Source organism: Haliaeetus leucocephalus, unplaced genomic scaffold, assembly GCF_000737465.1.
Source record: "Haliaeetus leucocephalus isolate CR32 unplaced genomic scaffold, Haliaeetus_leucocephalus-4.0 Scaffold2, whole genome shotgun sequence".
Classification (NCBI taxonomy): Eukaryota; Metazoa; Chordata; class Aves; order Accipitriformes; family Accipitridae; genus Haliaeetus; species Haliaeetus leucocephalus.
In genome coordinates, this window is record NW_010972438.1 from 13321640 (window position 1) to 13341103 (window position 19464).

At 43.3% G+C, this 19464-nt stretch overlaps 1 protein-coding gene across 1 annotated transcript in view; it reads right to left on the reverse strand.

Annotated features, from left to right (window-relative positions):
* MGLL (monoglyceride lipase) overlaps positions 1-19464 on the reverse strand; it is a 66867-nt gene that overhangs the window by 37823 nt on the left and 9580 nt on the right. The window contains exon 4 of the mRNA XM_010571901.1: positions 7366-7472. Coding sequence (XP_010570203.1) covers positions 7366-7472 — 107 coding nt within the window. The remainder of the gene's footprint in view (positions 1-7365; positions 7473-19464) is intronic.

Genomic DNA, 19464 nt, shown 5'->3' on the forward strand with positions numbered 1-19464 from the left:
TGCATACCTCCCTTGGGCTACACTGTATTCCGATACAATTATGGGCACATTTCAGCATCATTGTAAGGTAGGAGGTGTATCCAGACCACTTTTTCCTACACGAGCTGTGGCCCCTCTGGGAGGCACTATCTCGTGACCACCAAGAGAGCCCAAGTCCATGCAGCAATCTGGGAGAAAGCAAGAGAAAATACACTATCCAGTTGAAAGAGTGTGTTCAAGAGCTTGTCCAATGCATGGGGAAAGTTGCATCTTAGCAGTATGAATTATTTTGTCTATAATTTCAAAGCGGCTCAAACTGAATGACCTGTTTTCCTTAGCAAGCTGTCACTGCTGCTCAGAGATCCAGTGCTACAAGACCAGTCGTCCCTCCAGAAGAGCTGGAGCTGAGAAGCAACTGGTTTCACTTTGGCAGAAGCTCATTAGTGACAGGCACACTGGTCTCCCAGTTCATCTCGAGTTAATCTTGCTTTTTGGTCTTCAAGTTCATAATTCACGTCTGTGTTGGGAGAAGCGCACACCGTAACTGCACTTTAAATGAGAATCCCCATAACCAAAACAGAGTTAGAAGAGGGTGGCACAAGTTTACTCATTAGCTATTAGTTTAATAGGAGAACTTTTTGCTCCAAGTTCTGTTTTCTCACTGCCTAAGGAATTACATGGCGTGCTGCAGTATCTGAACTCTCACCCTGTAATTAGGCGCTGTGGTTTCACCTCCTGTGTGCCTCGCACATGCTAAGCATTCCTCACCGCTGCCCTGGAAGGCAGATAAGCCTGACTGCTACCTTCGTTCAACATCTGGAGAAGGAAAGGCTAGGAAGAGCTAGGCTGGCTTGGGACTGTACCGAATACGGAGTCAAAACAGGTATAAGACAGCACTGGCAGTGCTCTGCCAGCCAGGCCAAAGAGCCATCTCCTCCAGGATACCCCTCTAAGAGGAACCTATAGAAGATGCTTACAAGAGAGAACACGAGAGGTGGGGAAGACCAGCAGGACTCTTCTCTGGTATATCCCCTCAGTTTCTGTCTCTGCCCACACACCACGCAGCAGACATCACTGCCTGTTTTTGACATCTCAGCTGTGTTTACGACTCAATCTTCCCCTGGGTTAAAAGGGGAGAATGGATGAATTCCAGACAGGGCTCAGGGGTCCATATGACATTTACCTTGATCCAGCCATGGATCAAGGGTCAAAGAATCATTTAAGTATTCCCTTATATTCCCATTGTTTTTTGCTCTGTCATGAGCTTTCAATCCAGCAGTTTTCTGAGCTACATGCACCAAGATTTACGTTCATACACTTGTATCATGGTGGGACAGATTAATCACCCCTTAGCAGCTCTCTCTCCACTCCAAATGAATTATCATAAAAGACTGAAAACAGACACGTCAAGATAATTTGAAGAAAAAAAGGGCTGATTTCCCTGTAGTGAATGTACTTGCAAAATTTAACCTGAAGCTCTGAAGAACTTCCTTCTTTGCTTGGCAATTCTAACGAACAATCAGTGGCAAATGCCCCTGCAGCAGTCCTCAACTGACAAACACAAACGAGCCAGGACTCTTCAGACTGGAACTGTTAGTAGAAACATTAAAAGAAAGAGTTTTCCTGACTCTTGAAGAGTGGGGTTTTATGCAAAGGAAATACACAGAGAGAGAGAGGGGAACTCAACCTGACAGCTGGGCTCTGACTCTCCTCCTGCCCTTGCAGTCACCGCTCCAGTCTGTGAACTGTAACAGCATTTTCCACCCCATCACAACACCTGTGTTGTGGGAACACTCTGGTTTTGCACGACTGCAGATCTCGCTGCCTGCCAGCCATGCTACCCTACTACGGGAGCTCTGCCTATATGGCATGCAGTAGGTTCAGAACTAGTATTTATGCATGGGGCTGGGTAGCACTATGAATTTCTCCTGGGAGAACAAGTTTCATCACTTCAGGAAAAGCCCAAAAGAGGATGCACTAATACAGGCACACAGCTAGTGCTATATTATCTTTCCTAGCCAAGGAGAGCATCCGTCTAAGGATGAGAGCATCAGTAGCAGTCCAACAGCTCAGAGCATGGCTGCTGCTATGGTTCATGTAGTGCAACTTTGTGTGCAAGTGAATCCCAGTTGTGTGTGAGGTTCTTCCTGCTGTGGGGGGCATGAATGAGACCAGTCATGGGGATTCATGGGGAGAACAGTCATTTTGCACTCCTGCAAATGCTAATGTGTCCATACCCGTGGTTATTTCTAGTAGTGTATATGGGAGATTTTATTTCCCAGCAATGTTCATGTATTATGCTGAAGGCCAGGAGCCCTTCCCTGGAAAAAAATAAATAAAAATGCCCACAACCCATTGTAAGCCTCCTGTCAAAGGAAATGCAAACAATCAGTGCCATTCTTTTCTATGTCTCTGCAGAAAAGCTGTTTAAACTTTTCCTGCTCTAGTGAGGTAGACTGAATCGGAGGAAGCAGAAAGAGAACAGATTGCTATGGGTAAGCAGGCCCACACCCAGCCTTGCTAACAGTCACCAAGGAACAGTTGTGCTGCTCTGCAAGCAAACCAGCTCCGAATAACGCTTGCCAAGGCTTTCCTGACTCCATCCCTAGAGATCGCCTCGAAGCCTGCCTGATCACATCGTCAGGGAGTGCTGCTCTCCAGGAACATTCCCTCATGCTGGTGTGCATGAGCTGTTACTTCTCACTCGTGGTGCTACCCTAATTCTTGCTCTTATTAATGTTGACATCCTTCTTAGTAATTTCCCCCCTCCCAGTTTGACCATGCTTAGTGCTTTTTAACCTTGTTGTGTAGATCAGTCCTTCCCAGTGCTATGAATAAATAAAAGCCTTCTGTTCTCATCAACAAAATGGTCTTTTAACAGTTGCAAGAACAACATAGCAATCACTTGGAAAAAAACCCCCAAACAAAACCAGCTAATATTTGATGCATTTAAAAAACTCTGCTCCATCTATTTTCTACTTTTTAGAAATAAGTGCTTCATTAAATAGAGAATACAGTGAGAAAATTAATGGGGAGCGCAAGCAGCAGTAGCTGTCTGAGGAGGACCTGCTTACCCATCAGAAACGCTCACCACACACAAAGTAGCAGCAGGGCTGAAAAAGAAAGCTGAACTTCAGTTAGAAACATCTAAGGAATATGAATAAGCTGTTAGAGCTGCAACCTTTCCCTCTGCTTTGATCTGATGTTACACATAACTCGAGAGTGGGAAATTCACCAGCTTCAAAGAGGGTCAAAGAGTCGGAGGTCTCCATGTACCAGGACAGGTAGAGGGTTTATTCCGCCTGGAGAGAAAGGGAGGTTGGAGGGGCTGAACTCAAGCAAAGCTAAGGGCTAGGAACTGCTGCCAGGTTAGGGCTACATATTTCACCTTCCTCATCTTCACATAAGACAGCCACATTACCCGCAAGAAGCACCAGCAAGTCCAAGTGAAAAAGAGGGCCAGTGTCACTGCTGTCAAAAAGTGTAAGAGAGAAGTAAATACATTTTTGTGTCCCTTGCATCTTGGAAATGCTTTTGTAACTGCTATTAGTTGACATGTACATTTGAAGGTGAAATTGTCGTTGTTCTGGGCTCTGGGTGTGTAATGCAACCATGAGAATAAGATCTCAGCAAATGAGATGTTATAGGAAGAGAGATGAGGATAGCTGGAACATCATGTGCTTTACCAACTGAAATGCTTGGTATGAGAAAACAAAGCCACATTCTCTATCCTTTATTCTCATTTTCCTTGGCTCTCAGCTTTACAGTTCCCTAAAAATACTGCATTATAACTAAAGGAGCTGCAATCTGCCTGCGACTGACTGAAGAATTACAATATCACTCCAGTTTGATGAAACTCCCATGGGTATTCCTTCTAAGAGGGCTTTCCTAAATTGATTGCCAATAACCTAATATGTTTTCCTGTCTCTTTTTTCTGTCATCAGAATGTTGCCATAATAAAATAATAGTAATACAGAAAGGAAATTGAAAAAGTGAGATGTCATTTCAAAATACCTAAAGCTTGCAGAAGTGCATAGCAAGGTCATCCCAGCAGCCTTAACTCTGCCTTCATGAAGCTGCACGCCAAGTAAACCCAGAAATCATGGGCAACGGTTACCTGCCTATTAAAAACACCATATAAGAGACCACAGAAGAAAATGCTGTATTACAAAGAAATACCGTTTTCCCCTTTCATGGGATTGATATTAAAAAAAGCAATGTAATAATATTAGATGTAAGGTAGGGTTAAGAGGTCTTCTGGAATTAAATTTTCACCACCACTGCGGAAAATTTCTAATACATATCTATGAGGTCCAGCGGTCTTGGGATTACTATGAAATACCCCAAAGAGTAAATGTACGACTCCTGGCATACTAAGAGAATTGCACCAGTGATAACTTATATGGGGCAATACTAAGACACAAATTTGGGAGGATACTGTTACTCTGTGAAGTGCCAACCTTTTTGCTGAAGCCTTGCATAACAGGAAACAGTGGTGCACAGCAGCCTTCGGCAAGATTTAGAGCCAGTGCATGAGCACTTACAGTCAGCAATATAAATGGAAATTATTTTTCCTTCTTTTGACTGAAGGATAGACACAATATAAATCAGTCAAGTCACGCATACTACAACCCTAGTAACTTCCCAACTCATTTGGGAAATCATGCTAGCCACACTGTGGAACTGCATTAATAATCTCACAGATAATGTGCCTATATTGGGAATTTATCCATGGGAATACCAGAACCAGAACAAATGTGCAGGTCAGGAAATCTACGCCAAGCTCATAAGACTAAGAGCCACTGTAAGAGATGGGGACCAGAAAGCAATTACTTTGCTAACACAATTGAATAATTAATATTACCCAAAGATATCCAAAGAACGGGACGCAAAGGGGGAACACACTGTTGAAGCGATTTGGAATATATAAAATGGTGGAGGAAAGCTATAAACTTCCCAGTCTGATCTGAGCAAATTTGGCAATGGAGGTGTTTATGTCCTTCAGGTCTTGCTGGCATCCAGCTCAGGCTGTAACCTGTATTCCTTCAAAGAAAGTTTATCCTCACCGCTTACCTCTTTAGGTGCAAAGATAATTTTACAGAGCCTAAAATACGTTAATTGTCTTTTGAACTTACAGTGAATCTAAGCTCAGTTAAATTAGGTCTTTGTGTAACACAACTGTGTTTCCATTGTTCTGCTTTTGGGTTCCTCTTTACCCTCTCCCCATTGCTGATAAAGAAAACCGAACTGAATTTACAAAGAAAACTGTAGGTTTGATAGGGACAATGAAGTTGTTAACTGGCCTAAGCAACCAGATTTGCACTAACTAAAGTGAACTAATTAATCCAGCAACATCAGTCTATAGAAAAAAACCACAAAATATTTATGCTTCTTTAGTCAAAAAGATATTAAAGGAAAAAGAGAGCAAATAACTGTCTCCTTATAGAGCACAAAACATTCCTGACAGGAACCTTCACCCCAAAGGCCCTTCTCTACCAACAGAAGAAGCATTCTCCATATCAAATCCATGCGACAAATACAATGTTTTATCGTTTCTTCTAGGTTTGTTGCTTCAAATATTGTTATTTTAACTCTACTTCTTAAAACCTTTACCAAGTTTTAAGGGAATGAGGAACTAAGGCATGACATTAAGTGTGCACGGTGCGCAGTCTCTCATAGGCCCACGGTGGCTCTGAATAAATTGCTTGTGTGTCCCAGAGTTCAGTAACTTTTTGTATATATTGTGTGTGGTCTACTAACAGCAGCGGCAGAGTGGAGACAGCAAGTGGCGTGTTCCCCCGCCTTTCTCATGAACTTGGTGCCATACAGATAAACAGAGAAATGGAGACACTTTCTACTGGGATTACTGCAGATTCCTGCTAGCCTATGTCCAACTCAGAAGGAAGTATATAGAAATGAATGAATCAACACTTAGAAATATTATGCCTATATAGGGAGAAAGAGACTCATGTGGTCAGCCACGATACTTCTGCATGGGTCAGCTGCCTTTGTAAAGCCAGGCCTGAATATGGCATGTGATCAGTTGTCCAGAAGAATCACATGGGGTTTATTTGTTTTCCTTGCAAGCTGTCCCGAGGACTAGGTATTCTCTTTTTCAGGGAAAATATAGGATTCGTTTTTGCACATCAAGCGCATTGCTGTGACTGAAAGTGAGTCATGAGAGCAAGTGCAAGGGGAAGCCTTGATTACCTGGATTTAGTAAGGTTTTGCCTTTTCTCTCGCAGACTAAATGGTGCAATGAATGCCTTGTATGCATTCAGGATCTTCAAGCTCAAATCAAGCAGCCCTGTCTTTGAGGAGATCTAGGGGCAGGTTTGAGTCTCAGCTTCAGCCAAGTAAATTGCAGTATACTTTCCAGTGTATTGCAGTATACTTTCAATGTCAGTGGGTGATCTGCCAGAAGGAGATCAGATTTACACTGAGATTCATCCCATTTCAACCTGTCAGATCAGAATTTGGCCTTTCCTTTTGTCGACTGCCATCATTAATCCCATTGATTCATTTTGCTAATATCTAGAGTAACTCTTGCAGGGAGGCAGCTATCTGCAACAATAAAAACAAAGCAAAGACTTCCAAGCACAAAGAAGTCATGAAGCTGCAAAAGTCACGTGTGACAGGAGGCTACCAAAGAACCAGGATAGATGGTTCAAATATGTTATCAGGGTGTTCCAGTTCATGCGCAGGAGGAGATCTGGTGATACGCAGCATATCTACATCGCAGAATGGAGCACAGAGCAGAGATCTTCCAGCCAGAGGAGGCTGGGACAGTAAGTCTGTCTGGCACAGCGTTGCCCAGACCTGCTGGCTGAGGGCTGAAGTGGTGTTGCTGTGTTATCACAGCCCTGCATGCACTCAGGCTGCTTTCTTGTCAGAACCAAGGTGTGTACAGCCAGCTCTGGCATCTCTGCTGGACTGCGGAGATGTGTCCAAAGAAAGGTCTGTGATGTCTCCACACCTCTCCATGTCCCAAGGGTGCAGCTGTCTAGTTGTATCAGTATATGAAAGCTATGCTGTCATTTCAGCCTCCCCTCTGGGACCATGGCTCCCAGTCCCACTTTCACAGTGGACCATACCTCTTCACCCCCCCAGAGGCAGGTGAAAGAGAAATAATCCCTTACAGAGAGGTTAAAATAGCACCAGCAGTAACGTCAAGGACGAGACTGAGGAAAACTCAAGGTAAACGGGGATAGCTTTTTACAGATTCAATATGTAGATCTTTACAAAGCAACAAATGATCCCTTTCTCATTTATGCTGAGGTGTAAATATTTTATCGACGTTTCTCTCACTGCTGAGTAGCTTTAATGGCATTTACTTCAGTAAAGTCCTGAGCTGCCGTAAATTAAATACTGGTTTAGGCTACTCACCATGGTCATGGGCAAAAACAAACAAGTTAAGTCCTGTCAGCCTCTGGGCCAAGTCATCATAGCGGCCGCAGTGTTCCCCAGCGCCATGAGCGATAAACACGAGGGCCCTAAATGGAGCATTAAGGTATAAATCATTAACTTGGCAATCAACCCACAAAGGTTTCAGAGCTGCAAGTAAAAACAGCATTTTCAATTTAGCAACAGCATTTCAGACATCAGCAAATACAAGGCAAGTATATAATGGCTGAGGTGGGTTTGAACAGACGGGAAACAGTTGCCATCCTGACCTTCCATCAACCTGGTCTTCACCAGGTGGTAGTAGGACAGACCACATGGAAGTCAGCTGCTCATGGGACAGACACTGCTCTTTCCCATTTCTTTGCCACCACGGTCTGCTGCAAGTTGAAGATGCAAATAGGCATCAGCATCAGTCCTTGAGCTGGGTAACTCTATCTTGGGCTTGAGGCATCTATTCTGCTCCTACAGTCTAAGTGTTGACATAATTGATTTATTTTGGGATTGGTATCTCTCGGTGGTTTCAAATACAAATATTGTCCTTAACTTTATAACTTGCAACATTGTCTGATGCTACAGAGCACTCTTAAAGACGAAATTTCAGCTAAAGAATAGGTCTCAGGCAGAGTCCAAAACTCTGGTGGGAGTTTGGAATTTTATCTTTCGACCCCAATTCTGATAATTTTACCATTCCAGTTTCTGCCCCAAAACAGTTGCTTCACTTTGGTGATTAAAGTGACTCTTACCTGGCCACCATACAACTACAGAGAGGGATCATAAAAAACCCCAGTCTAATAGACACTTCTTTTTGAAAGACACGCAAATACTTATCTTCAAAGATTCCATTTTTACCAATGATAGTTTACTTTTACTGGAATGGCATCAAGTGAGAGTCACTGAAGTTGAATGAACCTTCCCAGTGTCTTTACTGGGAAAAGTCTGTATAGAATTAGACTAGAATTATAGCAGAAGTAGCAATGAAACTACAGAATTTTTGCTGAATTTGACAGGTGACTATTTAAAATCCAGCTTTAGCAACATAAACATAACTTGTTCATTTAAAAGTACCACCTGTCATTGCAACATCACCAACCACGAAACAGTTTGAAGGCTACAAGTTAGACATTTTCAGTACATTAACAGTGAAATATTAAATGAACTGACAACATAAAATAGTAACAGCAGTTTGCAGCTAGTGAATTCCTCAACTTTATTTTGATTGAGGTTTTGAATACCTTTTTAGACAGTGTATTTACTGCAAAGAAGATGTTGGGTGATGTAGAAACTCCTGCTCTAGCTCTTTGATTAGCACCTGCTTCAAAGTATTTGGTCATGTTAGACAGCTTGAAAGAGCATCCATCGAAACCAGAAGGATTTTACAGAGCAAACTGCGAACACAAAAGCAGCAATGCAAAGATGCTCTGGTACCTGCCTAATACTAATTAGCAAGGGTGAGGTTAGGTCATGTAGCATATTTAAGTTGCTGTGCCTTACAAACGTTCTTTAGTATCACTGAAGGTTTCAAAACAATCAGTGTGGAGCAGTCATTACTTCCTTTGTCATCTTCCCTGGTCAATAGATTTGTCAAGTTATCAATGCACCTGCCAGACAGTCTGATTTTCAGAGTGCAGGGTCTATTATTATAGCTCCAAATACTGAAGAAATGGAGACACTGCTCATTCCACAGTGGAGAATATGAACTTTCTGCAGCAGAGGCATCATGGCTTTATGTGTCCCACCTCTCCCAGACACAGGCAGCCCAGCAGAGACACTGCGACCAGTGCTGGAAGAGCGAGTCATTACTCTGTACATGCCCTTGAAAATAAATGCTTTCTCCACCTACGCGTAATGGTCTGGTACCTCAGCCCTGGTTCTGGGTCTCCTAAAGAGACATCACAGTCCCCATGTCTGGGGCTAGCAGATCTGCCAAACATTCAGAAAAGCAGCAGGGGGTACAGGGTGAAGCAAAGCCAGGCTGTTAACCCACAGGCTGTGGGCTCTGCCGTACAGCAAGCAGTGGCACTGCGTGCACAGGACACCGATGCAGAAACTAAGGAAATGTGAGAGAAAATTTCTGTGTACCCATCATCTTGATATCCAACAGACTCAGCCAGGCTAAGTCTCTCTGCCGTACACCTCCTATTACCTGGCTCTTGACAGCTTCCCTGCTCAGTGTCTTACTTAAGCCCTCAGTTACTCTTTAGAGGACCTGTATTTTTTTCTGCTGACTAGGCAGAGAGATTAAGGTACAGCTTGGCTGACTGAACACAGCCCTTCATTTCTCAGAGAAATATTATTTGAATGTATGCACTGAAATGCATCAAGTGAATGAAACCTAATGGGAAGCTGGCAAAGAGATCTCTGCCAGGAAATTCTTGCTGTTATTTCATCCCCCCTGACAGCATAGCCCTAGTTTTGCTTTCATTCACACTGATGTAGCACCACGACTCTGCCTGACAACATCCTGCTGGATGCTCAGACCCATCATCTTCTGTGAAACCAGTGAGAAAAGAAAAAAACTCAATGCTTCAGAGAGGCCAGGTGTTCATGTAACCTCTCCTCTCATCTAGTACGATTGCCCGGCATTGCAGAACTGAGCCTTTGGACACCACAGGGAAGAGACCTGGGTTATCATTTGTCTGCAAAATACTGAATAAAATTCCTGAGACTGTTTTTGCCTTAAAAGCCCTAATGGCAGTAGCTGTCAAGAAGACTTAGATACTTTTGAAAGTTTTGTCCTATCAATAGTCATAAACAAGGAGCAAAATTTCCAAATTGTTACACTGAAACAGAAGTAGCTCGTTTTGTTGATCAATAAAAAGTGAGAGTGGCTTTACTGACTAAAAACTAGGTCACATCTACACAGCTCTTTAGCTCCAGCTTTCATGTCTAAGCACAGGGGCCGTACATTAAACACAACAGCTTGAAAAATTGAAATTAGTATGAGTATCATCTGAGCAACGATTGAAGGATTTGGCTCTCTCACCTAATCTCCCATTTTCCATTAAAAAACAAGTTTAGATTTGGCAAATAATACTTGAAAGCAGTATAACAAATACATGGTTCAACATATTTTCACTAGCAAGCTGGCATGAAAATACGAGTGATTAGATTGACTGACAGCAGTTCTTCACTGTATGTAAACATTTTTGCAGACACCCCTGTTCTAGAATCGCAGCCTGCTCTTTCCTACCACAACGGCTTAAATAACAGAGTATCAGAGACTGCTTTCAACAGAGTCGTTTAATACAGAAACCCTGCAGGCTTTAAGATTTTGCAGGACTGCAGCAGTGCCTCTGCGTGCCACCTCAATGGAAATTTTGTTTAAACAAAGTTTGCGTATTGGCCATGTATGAAATTGATCCTGGGGAGAAATTTCTTCACCTCCAGCTCTTGCAACTGTACTGGTGAAATCCTTGGAAACTCGCACATGTCAGGTAGAAAACATCGTGCGCAGCCTGCAAAGCTTTCTGGTGGAGACTGACCTGTGCCTGAACCCTTGCTAACTCCGGTCTCTCTAACCGCAGGCAAGAAAACCTGATGGTTTTTTGGATGCTTCAGCTGGCTTTGGCTGGTGGAACTGTAATTGCTGCACATCTCGAAATAGCATTGTTTTGGCATCTGCTCAAGAAAGCACCTCATCACGCGGCAGCACGATTTCCCCACGTTCAGCAGGTGTGTTTCCACACAAAGCCAAGGTGTGAGCTGAGCATGAGTAAGCATCCACGTGCTTGCTTTCACCTAACTAGCGCAACAACAGTTATGGCTATTAAAGGAAACCAGTTTATTGACTGCTGTTTGCAAAAGCAGCAGACGGTTTTCACAGATCCCTGCCCCTCCCATAGCCTTCACCGCCTCCTCCGTCCCCACTGCAGGTTTCTGCCTCCTGGTACTGCACAGCTTGGCAAACAGATGCAGTTACTTATTACAACAACAGGGCAGGACAACCACTGTTCAAATCAACTACTGGCTATGGTTACTTATCTCCCACTCGGAGGTGATGGTATATACCAGTGACCACTCCCTGCTCCCACATCTCCACTGTGCTGGTCACCCATGACTGGTACCAGTCCCTCCGTGTTGCAGTTGCAGCTTGCTGAGTAAGCAATACACAGTTGGTACACAGCACGAGCAAACATCCTTTCCCGAATCAGGGAGGTTGGGAGTGGTAGAAGCCAGGCTGCAACGCAAAGTCGGTGTGCACAAACCCATATGAACACATTGTCCTGCCTCTCGGAGAGGTCACCAGCTGATCTAAGCTTTAGCTGTTTGCAATGCTTCCATATTTCTCGCTGTAACCTCACATCCTCTAAAATTTCACTTCCATGGGGAGCAGCTTCACAGGGCAGCAATTCAGTTCTAGGTGCAAGAGTGGAACCGGTTTTAGAGGTTCTCACTTTCTTTATTGCTGGGCACATGTTGCCACCTCTGCTCTCTCTGCCATGCCAGGACAATTGTTTAGAGATGCAATTCCACAATCAATTGCAGGAGAACAATTGCAGGGAAAATAAATTGCAGCACCAGGCTTATGCAAGTGAGCAAGAGCCTCTTAAACCAGGGCTTGGTCATTAGAAGAAACATACCTTGAAACAACACTCAGAAAGCTGCTGTGCTATGAAATCTGGCAGGCCAGAAACACAGTGCATAAGACCCATGTTCTTGCTTTATTTTCAACAAAAATCACGTTGAAACTGAACTAGATGAGGAAGGTTGTGAGTGGGACGGTATGATTTTAACATCTTGTGTCCTCTGGGGACAGAGACACTTCTGTGGGACCCCGTGCATGCTCTTTTACTGCCAGAAAATAACCCAAAACACTGGGACTAGACCAAAGAGCTGAAGACAAGCTTCCTATGACTACATATATGAAAAATGCAATCTTTTCCACACCATTCAAAAGCATCCCTCCTCAGAACAATGTTTAAGTAATTGCTTAAACTCAGGAAACTTTCTTCAACTCATGGAAGTCAGTAGGACTTACAAAGTACAAGATGAAAGTTAAAAAGGATTTATAAATGCTGTCCTGAATAAGGACTGATTTAATCACACGTGGAAGTGATTTCCTGAATCAAGCCCTTGCAACTTAAGCTAATGCCATGTTATTCTATGTAAGGCAGCTATGCTTTTCATTTGGTATTATGTACGTTGTTACCAGAACCAGATCAGCTCTAACAAAGAACATCTGACTTGAGCAGTTTTGAATACTTGACACTAAATTCCTAAAGTAATTTTTAAAAACTAACTGACAGGAAAGCTCTGAGATAGCTAGGCTGCCAGAAAAATGACTGGCTTACTGAAATGAAGTATTACAGCTTGTTGTGTTGTTTGAGCTGATTTATCAATTTCTTTGTAGCTGGCATCAGCCCGAGTCTTAGAACCACAGTGAACAATTAACCTTTATTTATCAAAAACATTTCACTGGTGGCATTTTTGGACAAGCAACTGGATAGTTGCTCACAGACCTTTTTAACTTGTTAAAAATGTAATTTCATGTATGTATATTTTGCTTCCAAAGTATATGATAATGGAAAATCAATTAAAGATATGCATTCTTGTGTTAGTTGGGTTAGTGGTCCTCACTGATTATGAAGATTAGTTATCTTTCACATAATAAGATTATGCATTAAGCAGCTTGTAACATTGTTGAGCTTTAACTGTCATTCCAATTTTCCACCCTTGGTATGTGGTTAAAGATTACCTTTTTTTTTCTTTTAATTTCCAGCTTATCATTTCCAAGAACACATTATGAAGAATGAATTGTTTTGTTCACAATTAGTGACCTTTTCTCTTGCTTTGGATGTAAGACCTGAAGTTTGGAAGAGAGATGTCTCTGTATCTGCTTTTTGAGTCAGCTTTTGCTCTTTTTTTTTTTTTTCCTGAGATGATTTGTGTCCCAAAGCAACCCTGACAAAACCTGGGCCACGGGCAGGGATTACAAATAGTTATGGCAATTTCTCTCATGTTGTGCGTGCTCATGACCCACGCAGTTAGCTAAGAGTTCAGCCTGGTGACTCCGATTAGACAGGAATATTTATGGCGGAGTCGGGTGTATCCCTTCATGCTGTCCTTCCGTCTCTAGGAAACGTGCAGAGTTATGTCCCTCTGAAGGTGCAAGAGGAATGACATTGCTCCCAATTCCAAGCCATGTTTCAAGGAGGCATTACACCCAAGAGCTTTGCTTGCTCTCTTGCTCAGTTTTTTTGAGAAATGCATTCTTAGCTTCTGCTTTACTGGCCTATAGCTTTGCTATGCAGGTCCATAATCTGGGTAGCCACCTCCTTTTTCAGCTATCATTGAAGTTGAACAATGTTATGTTAAACCAGCAGTTCTATAGCTGGTTTTCCCAACTAAGGAGAAAAAGCAAGTCAGAATGGCAATGGCCTGGAATCGAGTGTCTATCGACCTCCTCTCAATATCACAGACCATGTAGCATCAGCATGGGTATCTCACAGAGCTCCAAATCCGGAGGAATTCACCTCTTCCAGATAGACTGAGGTAAGCAATAGTTCAAGAATGTAGACGTTTAACCTGTGAAAAACCTTTAATCACCATAGAATATGTCAAAGGAGACATACGCTCACACTACAAAATTTCCACTTGATTTTATAGAGCTCATGGGGACTGAGGATTCTGCACATTTGTTTTTTGTTTGATTTGGTTTGATCTAGTCAAATACAATCAGTAGCTTCATTCCTGTCGAGATCCTAAACTAAAAAATAAACCTCTCCAGCAAATTCTGCTTCCTACTTACTTTCCCCATTTACTCAGGCTTGGAAGTTCTGATTCAAGCCTGTCCAAACGGGCTGCTATTAGTTTAAGCAGCATCCTACTGTCTAGCATCATAAAGACTTAGGGCTCAGTCTTAAAATCTCCACTTTCTTCCATGAACAACTCTCTTGCAACATGTCTGCAAGCCTGGTCTCATCATACATCTCAAAATCACAATCCCTCATCAGCATAGAGTTAGGAGAGCATTTGAGAACTGCCATGGCCTTCAGGAGGAGTAACATGGATAAGCTATTCAACAACACCAGAAAGTGTAGACACCATAAATCAATGGGGCAGAGACAGAACTGGGTAGTACAGATATATTTCAAAACAAACAGTTCAACAGGATCTAGCTAGAGCCAGCAGAAAACAATTTGGAGAAACAGCTTATGCTGATTTATTGTAGCTATTCGAAAAGCAAGCCCTCACCGAGAATAACTCATGAGTGGTCTAATATAGGGAAAAGAGATGAAGGAAACTTCACATGGGGCTGGGAGGGAAGGAATTATTGGAACCTTGCAACTGCATAGCTCTGGACAAATCTCTGCAAAGTTAACATTTGAGACCAGCTGTATTTTGTTTCAAGGAAGCTTTGAAGTAATATTTTAGGGGACACAAGGCTGAGATCAGAGGTAAAATGCGTGGTGTGTAGCTCAAAATTCATGTGCCGGATCTTCCCACCCCCTTCTTGGATAAAACTGAGAAGAAGGGATTCTAGAGTTACACGGTCTGCCTCGGGGAGACACTCCTCCACTTTGATATCAGAGATGGGGTTTTCCTCGGCAGAACTGGCTGCCAGACCTACTGCTCTGAATCTGCACGGCAGACAAGCACTCTGGAGACGTGGGCAGCGCAGGGTTTGGAGCTGCGCTTTCCTCTTGCTGCTGCCCTTCTACAGAGCACAGGAATCCTTGAAAGAAGAATTGTGACTTCTGTTTCCAAAGAGGCAAGGTGTAGGCATCACCGCACACACAAGGCTGAGGATGACTTGGAGGGAGCTCGGGCAGAACTGCCCCTGGACCTGGCTGGGAGTAAGGCTGGAATTGGACATGCCAGTTCTGTACTTTGCTCTGCTTCAGCCCTTCCTCAGTACAAGGGCTACAAGAGAGATAAAATGGAGGTCATATCTCCCAAGGGGAACTACAAGGATGAATGCACAAAGCAGTCAGTGTATTTCTAAGAAAACTGTGTAAAGCATTATTTAAATAGAAGACATCAGCTGCAAAATTCAAGTCGATCTGAAATCACACCCCAAATTTTTAGATTAGCTTTAAGGTGCGGAGGAAGAATATGCTAAGACGCAAAAGAGTTTCTGACATAGATCCCCTTGGAAATCAGGAAAAATAAGATACCTCTTGTTAATTTTATTAAAAATTAATTTTCACTTGGAAGCAAAGCCACCGCAGATGGAAGGTGGCTGCAGGACCATGATTCTTAATGGAGAACCAACAAACAGGGAGTAAGAGCAAGACCAGTTTTTGCAGACCTCCCCCTCCTCTTTCACGGACTTGCACTGAACCTCTAACGATTTCCAAAGGGACAAAAATTACCGTTTAGCCAGTCGTGTAGCAGTTTCTTCTTGAAATCAAAATGCAGGCACTGCCTGGTAAGCCAAAGCCTTGGAAAAAGAAAGGCTTGCGTAATTAGATGGACTGTCCTTTCAAAGCATGAGCAAGCTGCTATTAAAGGGCCAGAAGCTTTCTTCTGCACAGTCACTATCGCTCAAACTCAGCACTACTCACTAGTTCAGGACTAAATCTGTTCACTGAACAAAGAAGGTATTTTTATATAAAAGTACGTCTCTGTTTCAAAGTAGCTGTGCAAAACCAGTTCCTTCTTACTGAGTTCACTTGCAGTCTCGGCACATTCAGAACACTGGTACCTGTTCCAGTGACAAGTCACTACTTACGGCTGCTGTAAGCTCATAGCCTGACAAACCCAACTCAACCCCAAAAGACCAAGCAGGCTTCCTAGAAAGGTGTGCTTGATTAAGGGAGCAGATCAAGCCATGCAAGAATGCTGCCTACATGGCAACCTAGCCCCATTTTGACCATTTCATCTCACCTTTCAGCACAACACAGAAGATGGAATTAGACAGCAGTATCCCTCTATCGAGGTCACGAGTTCTAGTTGAGCTTCTGTAGGTTTCAAACAAATGTAAATTACTTTACTTAGTAAAGCCATCTCTCTGGTTAGGTCCACACAAGTACATGGTGACTTTTAAGTCCTTAGTAACGTGCTTGTTTGCTCGGTTATTTTCAAGTGTTAGCCAAGAAGTGCTTATAATTTGAGACAAATCATAAAGTGGTGCAGAGGACGCAATGTCTAAATGTCAAGCACTGTTTCCTAAAGTCCTCTTAAGACAATTCTGTAGACGTCTTTTGACTTCATTTTTTTCACAAGCTATTTTTCAACAACACTAGTGGTCTGAACCTGGGCTTATCGGGGGTTCTTCATGGTCAGTCTCCCCACAAAATCAATGGCTCTTAAAAATGGGATTGTCCATGTTTTAGACTCTAGCCGTGGCTCTAATCACTTCCAGTCTCAAGCTGTTATTGCAGGGAGTGGATGGCACAGACAACTCCTGACAAGCAATATTGAAAAACTTATTAAAGGAAGAATTCAGCTCATCACCCTAGCACCTGTGCAGGGAAGAAGCTGAAAAGCGCACATCTGGCACAAGGGGGTCAGAGCATTTCCAAGCCATTCCTTGCAATAAAAACTGCACAACTGAAGTACTTTGATCAGGCATTTTGGGCTTACATGGGCAAATCTTCGCTAGCTTGGAAGAGAGCTGTGAATAAGTAAAGAGCAAGAAAGGGGATGACACTTTACCTGTTCTGTGAATTCAAGATAGTATGATATTATTACTTTTTAATAAAGCACTGGCTGTGCAATTCCCAATTGTATGGCAATGATTTAAAGCAAAACATAAAACTTCAATTCCCTGAAATACTTAGACCTGATAGTACGGTTTGTAACCAGGCAATTCCACCTATAATGTGGAACTCTTGATTACTTCCTGCACTGAGTCCATTACCCATCCTCACTTTTACCTTTCTGATCCAATTTTGTCTGCAGTCCTCTGTGCTGGCAGAGATCTTAATTGGTTATCTTTAACAAACTGACAAACTCATAAAAAGCTCAAATATCACAGATAACATGAGTCTCCAAATAGCCAATCTTTTTCTCCGTCATTTTCCAAAAGCCAGGGTGGAATTATCCCATAAAATTAGAGACAGAAACTCAGGGATTGATTTCTTAATCATAAAGCACTTACGTCTATTTTAACATACTTTGAGATTAAGCACATCAATTTCCAATGAATAATCCTATCTCGGCACATCCCAGAGCTGCACTTCAGCCCTGCCCGGCTACGAGAGGAATCTTTGCAGCAAGAGGCTTTACAAGCTCTGTCAAAATCAATATCAGCAGCTATTCCTCTGGGAAATCAGTAATGTCACAGGCAAAGTGTTTGCCAAGGCTTTGAGCGTGTTCCAATTAATTTACTGTTCCATGCTTGCCATAGACCTGAAGTAGGAGAGAAAGTTGAACGTGAGCACTTAAATGTGAGACACAGGAATCCTGCTAAGACAGTGATCGCCGCAACATGTGATTTAAAGGCTGAAATGTTTATTCATGTTTTGAACCAAAAAGTAAATTTGAACTGTGGCTGAGGTGCAATGGTTTACCTACAGATGACTTAAAAGTTAACAAATGGATACAGACTTCAGCCTATGGTTGCCAAATCCAAGTCTGTGTTATTTCTTGGCCTCACTGAGCTAATCTGGCCATCCAAAGACTTTAGCTACTTGCTTCCTAAAATGTTCTTTCATTTCTAACACCAAGACAGCTTTACCTGTGGCAGCAAGAGCTGCAATGCTAATGTAAATAAGGAACCACTTGCCATGAGTTTTAAACACTATCTTGTTGATTTGCTCTCAAAAAGGGCTGGATGTAATAGCTTTAAACTCCAAAACTGACCAACTTGGGGGCAACTACAAAAATAAGGATGAGTGGTAACAATAAAATAAAAAAGTATTTAGTTAGATAAATCCTTGGCTGCAATCACTTTAGGTACAGGCAAAGAAAGCTAAAGGCATGTGGGATGCCTTTTCTGCAGAAAAGCTTAAAATAGAAAAGGAAATCAATACTCATTTACAGTATCTGGCAGTCACTGAACCAAAACATACATGTACACCTACAGCAGAGCAGAAATAACAACATTTATTTAAACCACAAGCTGTTATTCTGCTGCAGGAACGCTGTGTTTTATGTGGAGCGCTTCACCAGAAACTGAGAAGTACCACATATTTCTGACCATTTTTAGAAAGCCTCAGCAACATCAAGAGCAAATACTTTCAACACCGCAGTTATTAACGCCGCCACTGCCAGGCCGGCTCCGACTCTTCCGACTGCCAGCGAAGAGTCAGAGCTGGTGTCTGAGCTAGCAGCAGGGAAGATGTGTTGTCCTTCCTCCTGAGTTTCTCCTCTGCCAACTCACAAGACACCGTTCGTCGGATCACATGTGAGGGGGGCATCTGTCGCAGCCTGCAACGGGAAGAGCTTCATCTTCGTCAGCTGCACCGCTACAGCGCGGCACCGGGGCCGCCGCCGGCGTCGGAGACGCAGAGCTCCCGGGCGAGGGTCGAAGCGTTGCACGTGCCGTGTGGGACACGGGCAGCAAGAGAGACCTCGGCTGTCGCGAGACAGGGACGGGGCTCGGGAGCGCTGGAGCACCCGTGCCCGTGCCCTGCGTGGTGCCCGAGCGCTGGCGGGGCCGTACGGGGCAGCAGAGGTTCGCAGACTGCCCGCTGAGCCGCGGGGCGGCTGAGCAGGGGCACGGCCGAAACCGGGCTGGGCTTAGCAAAAGGTGAACGAGCCCTGATGCTACATTTAGCTGGGCTGAGGGGTCCGACCGCCTCTCCTAAAGCAACAGGAGAACACGCACAGCGGGAAGCAAACCCCTGATGGTCAGAACCCTTAAATGATGCTTCAAAAGAGAAATGTAGACCTACGTGTAAGAACGAGACAATGCTTCCACCGACTATGTAAAACTAGGCGGTTTAGAGGAAGGAGGGGTGTTGAACAAATCAACATTCCCCAAACACTGAAAGTGAAATTAAATGTAAACAAAGTGAATCTGCTGATTGATTTTTTCTTCCATTCCCCAGCGCCGAGAAATGTGACCAGTAAGTAAACAGCACAAATAATAACAACAGCTGGCTTTTGTACAACACTCCTCATTCACAAAAACCAAAATGCTTTACGAAGGGTGCAACTAAGCTTGTTGCAGAGTCACATAATGCAAAGATG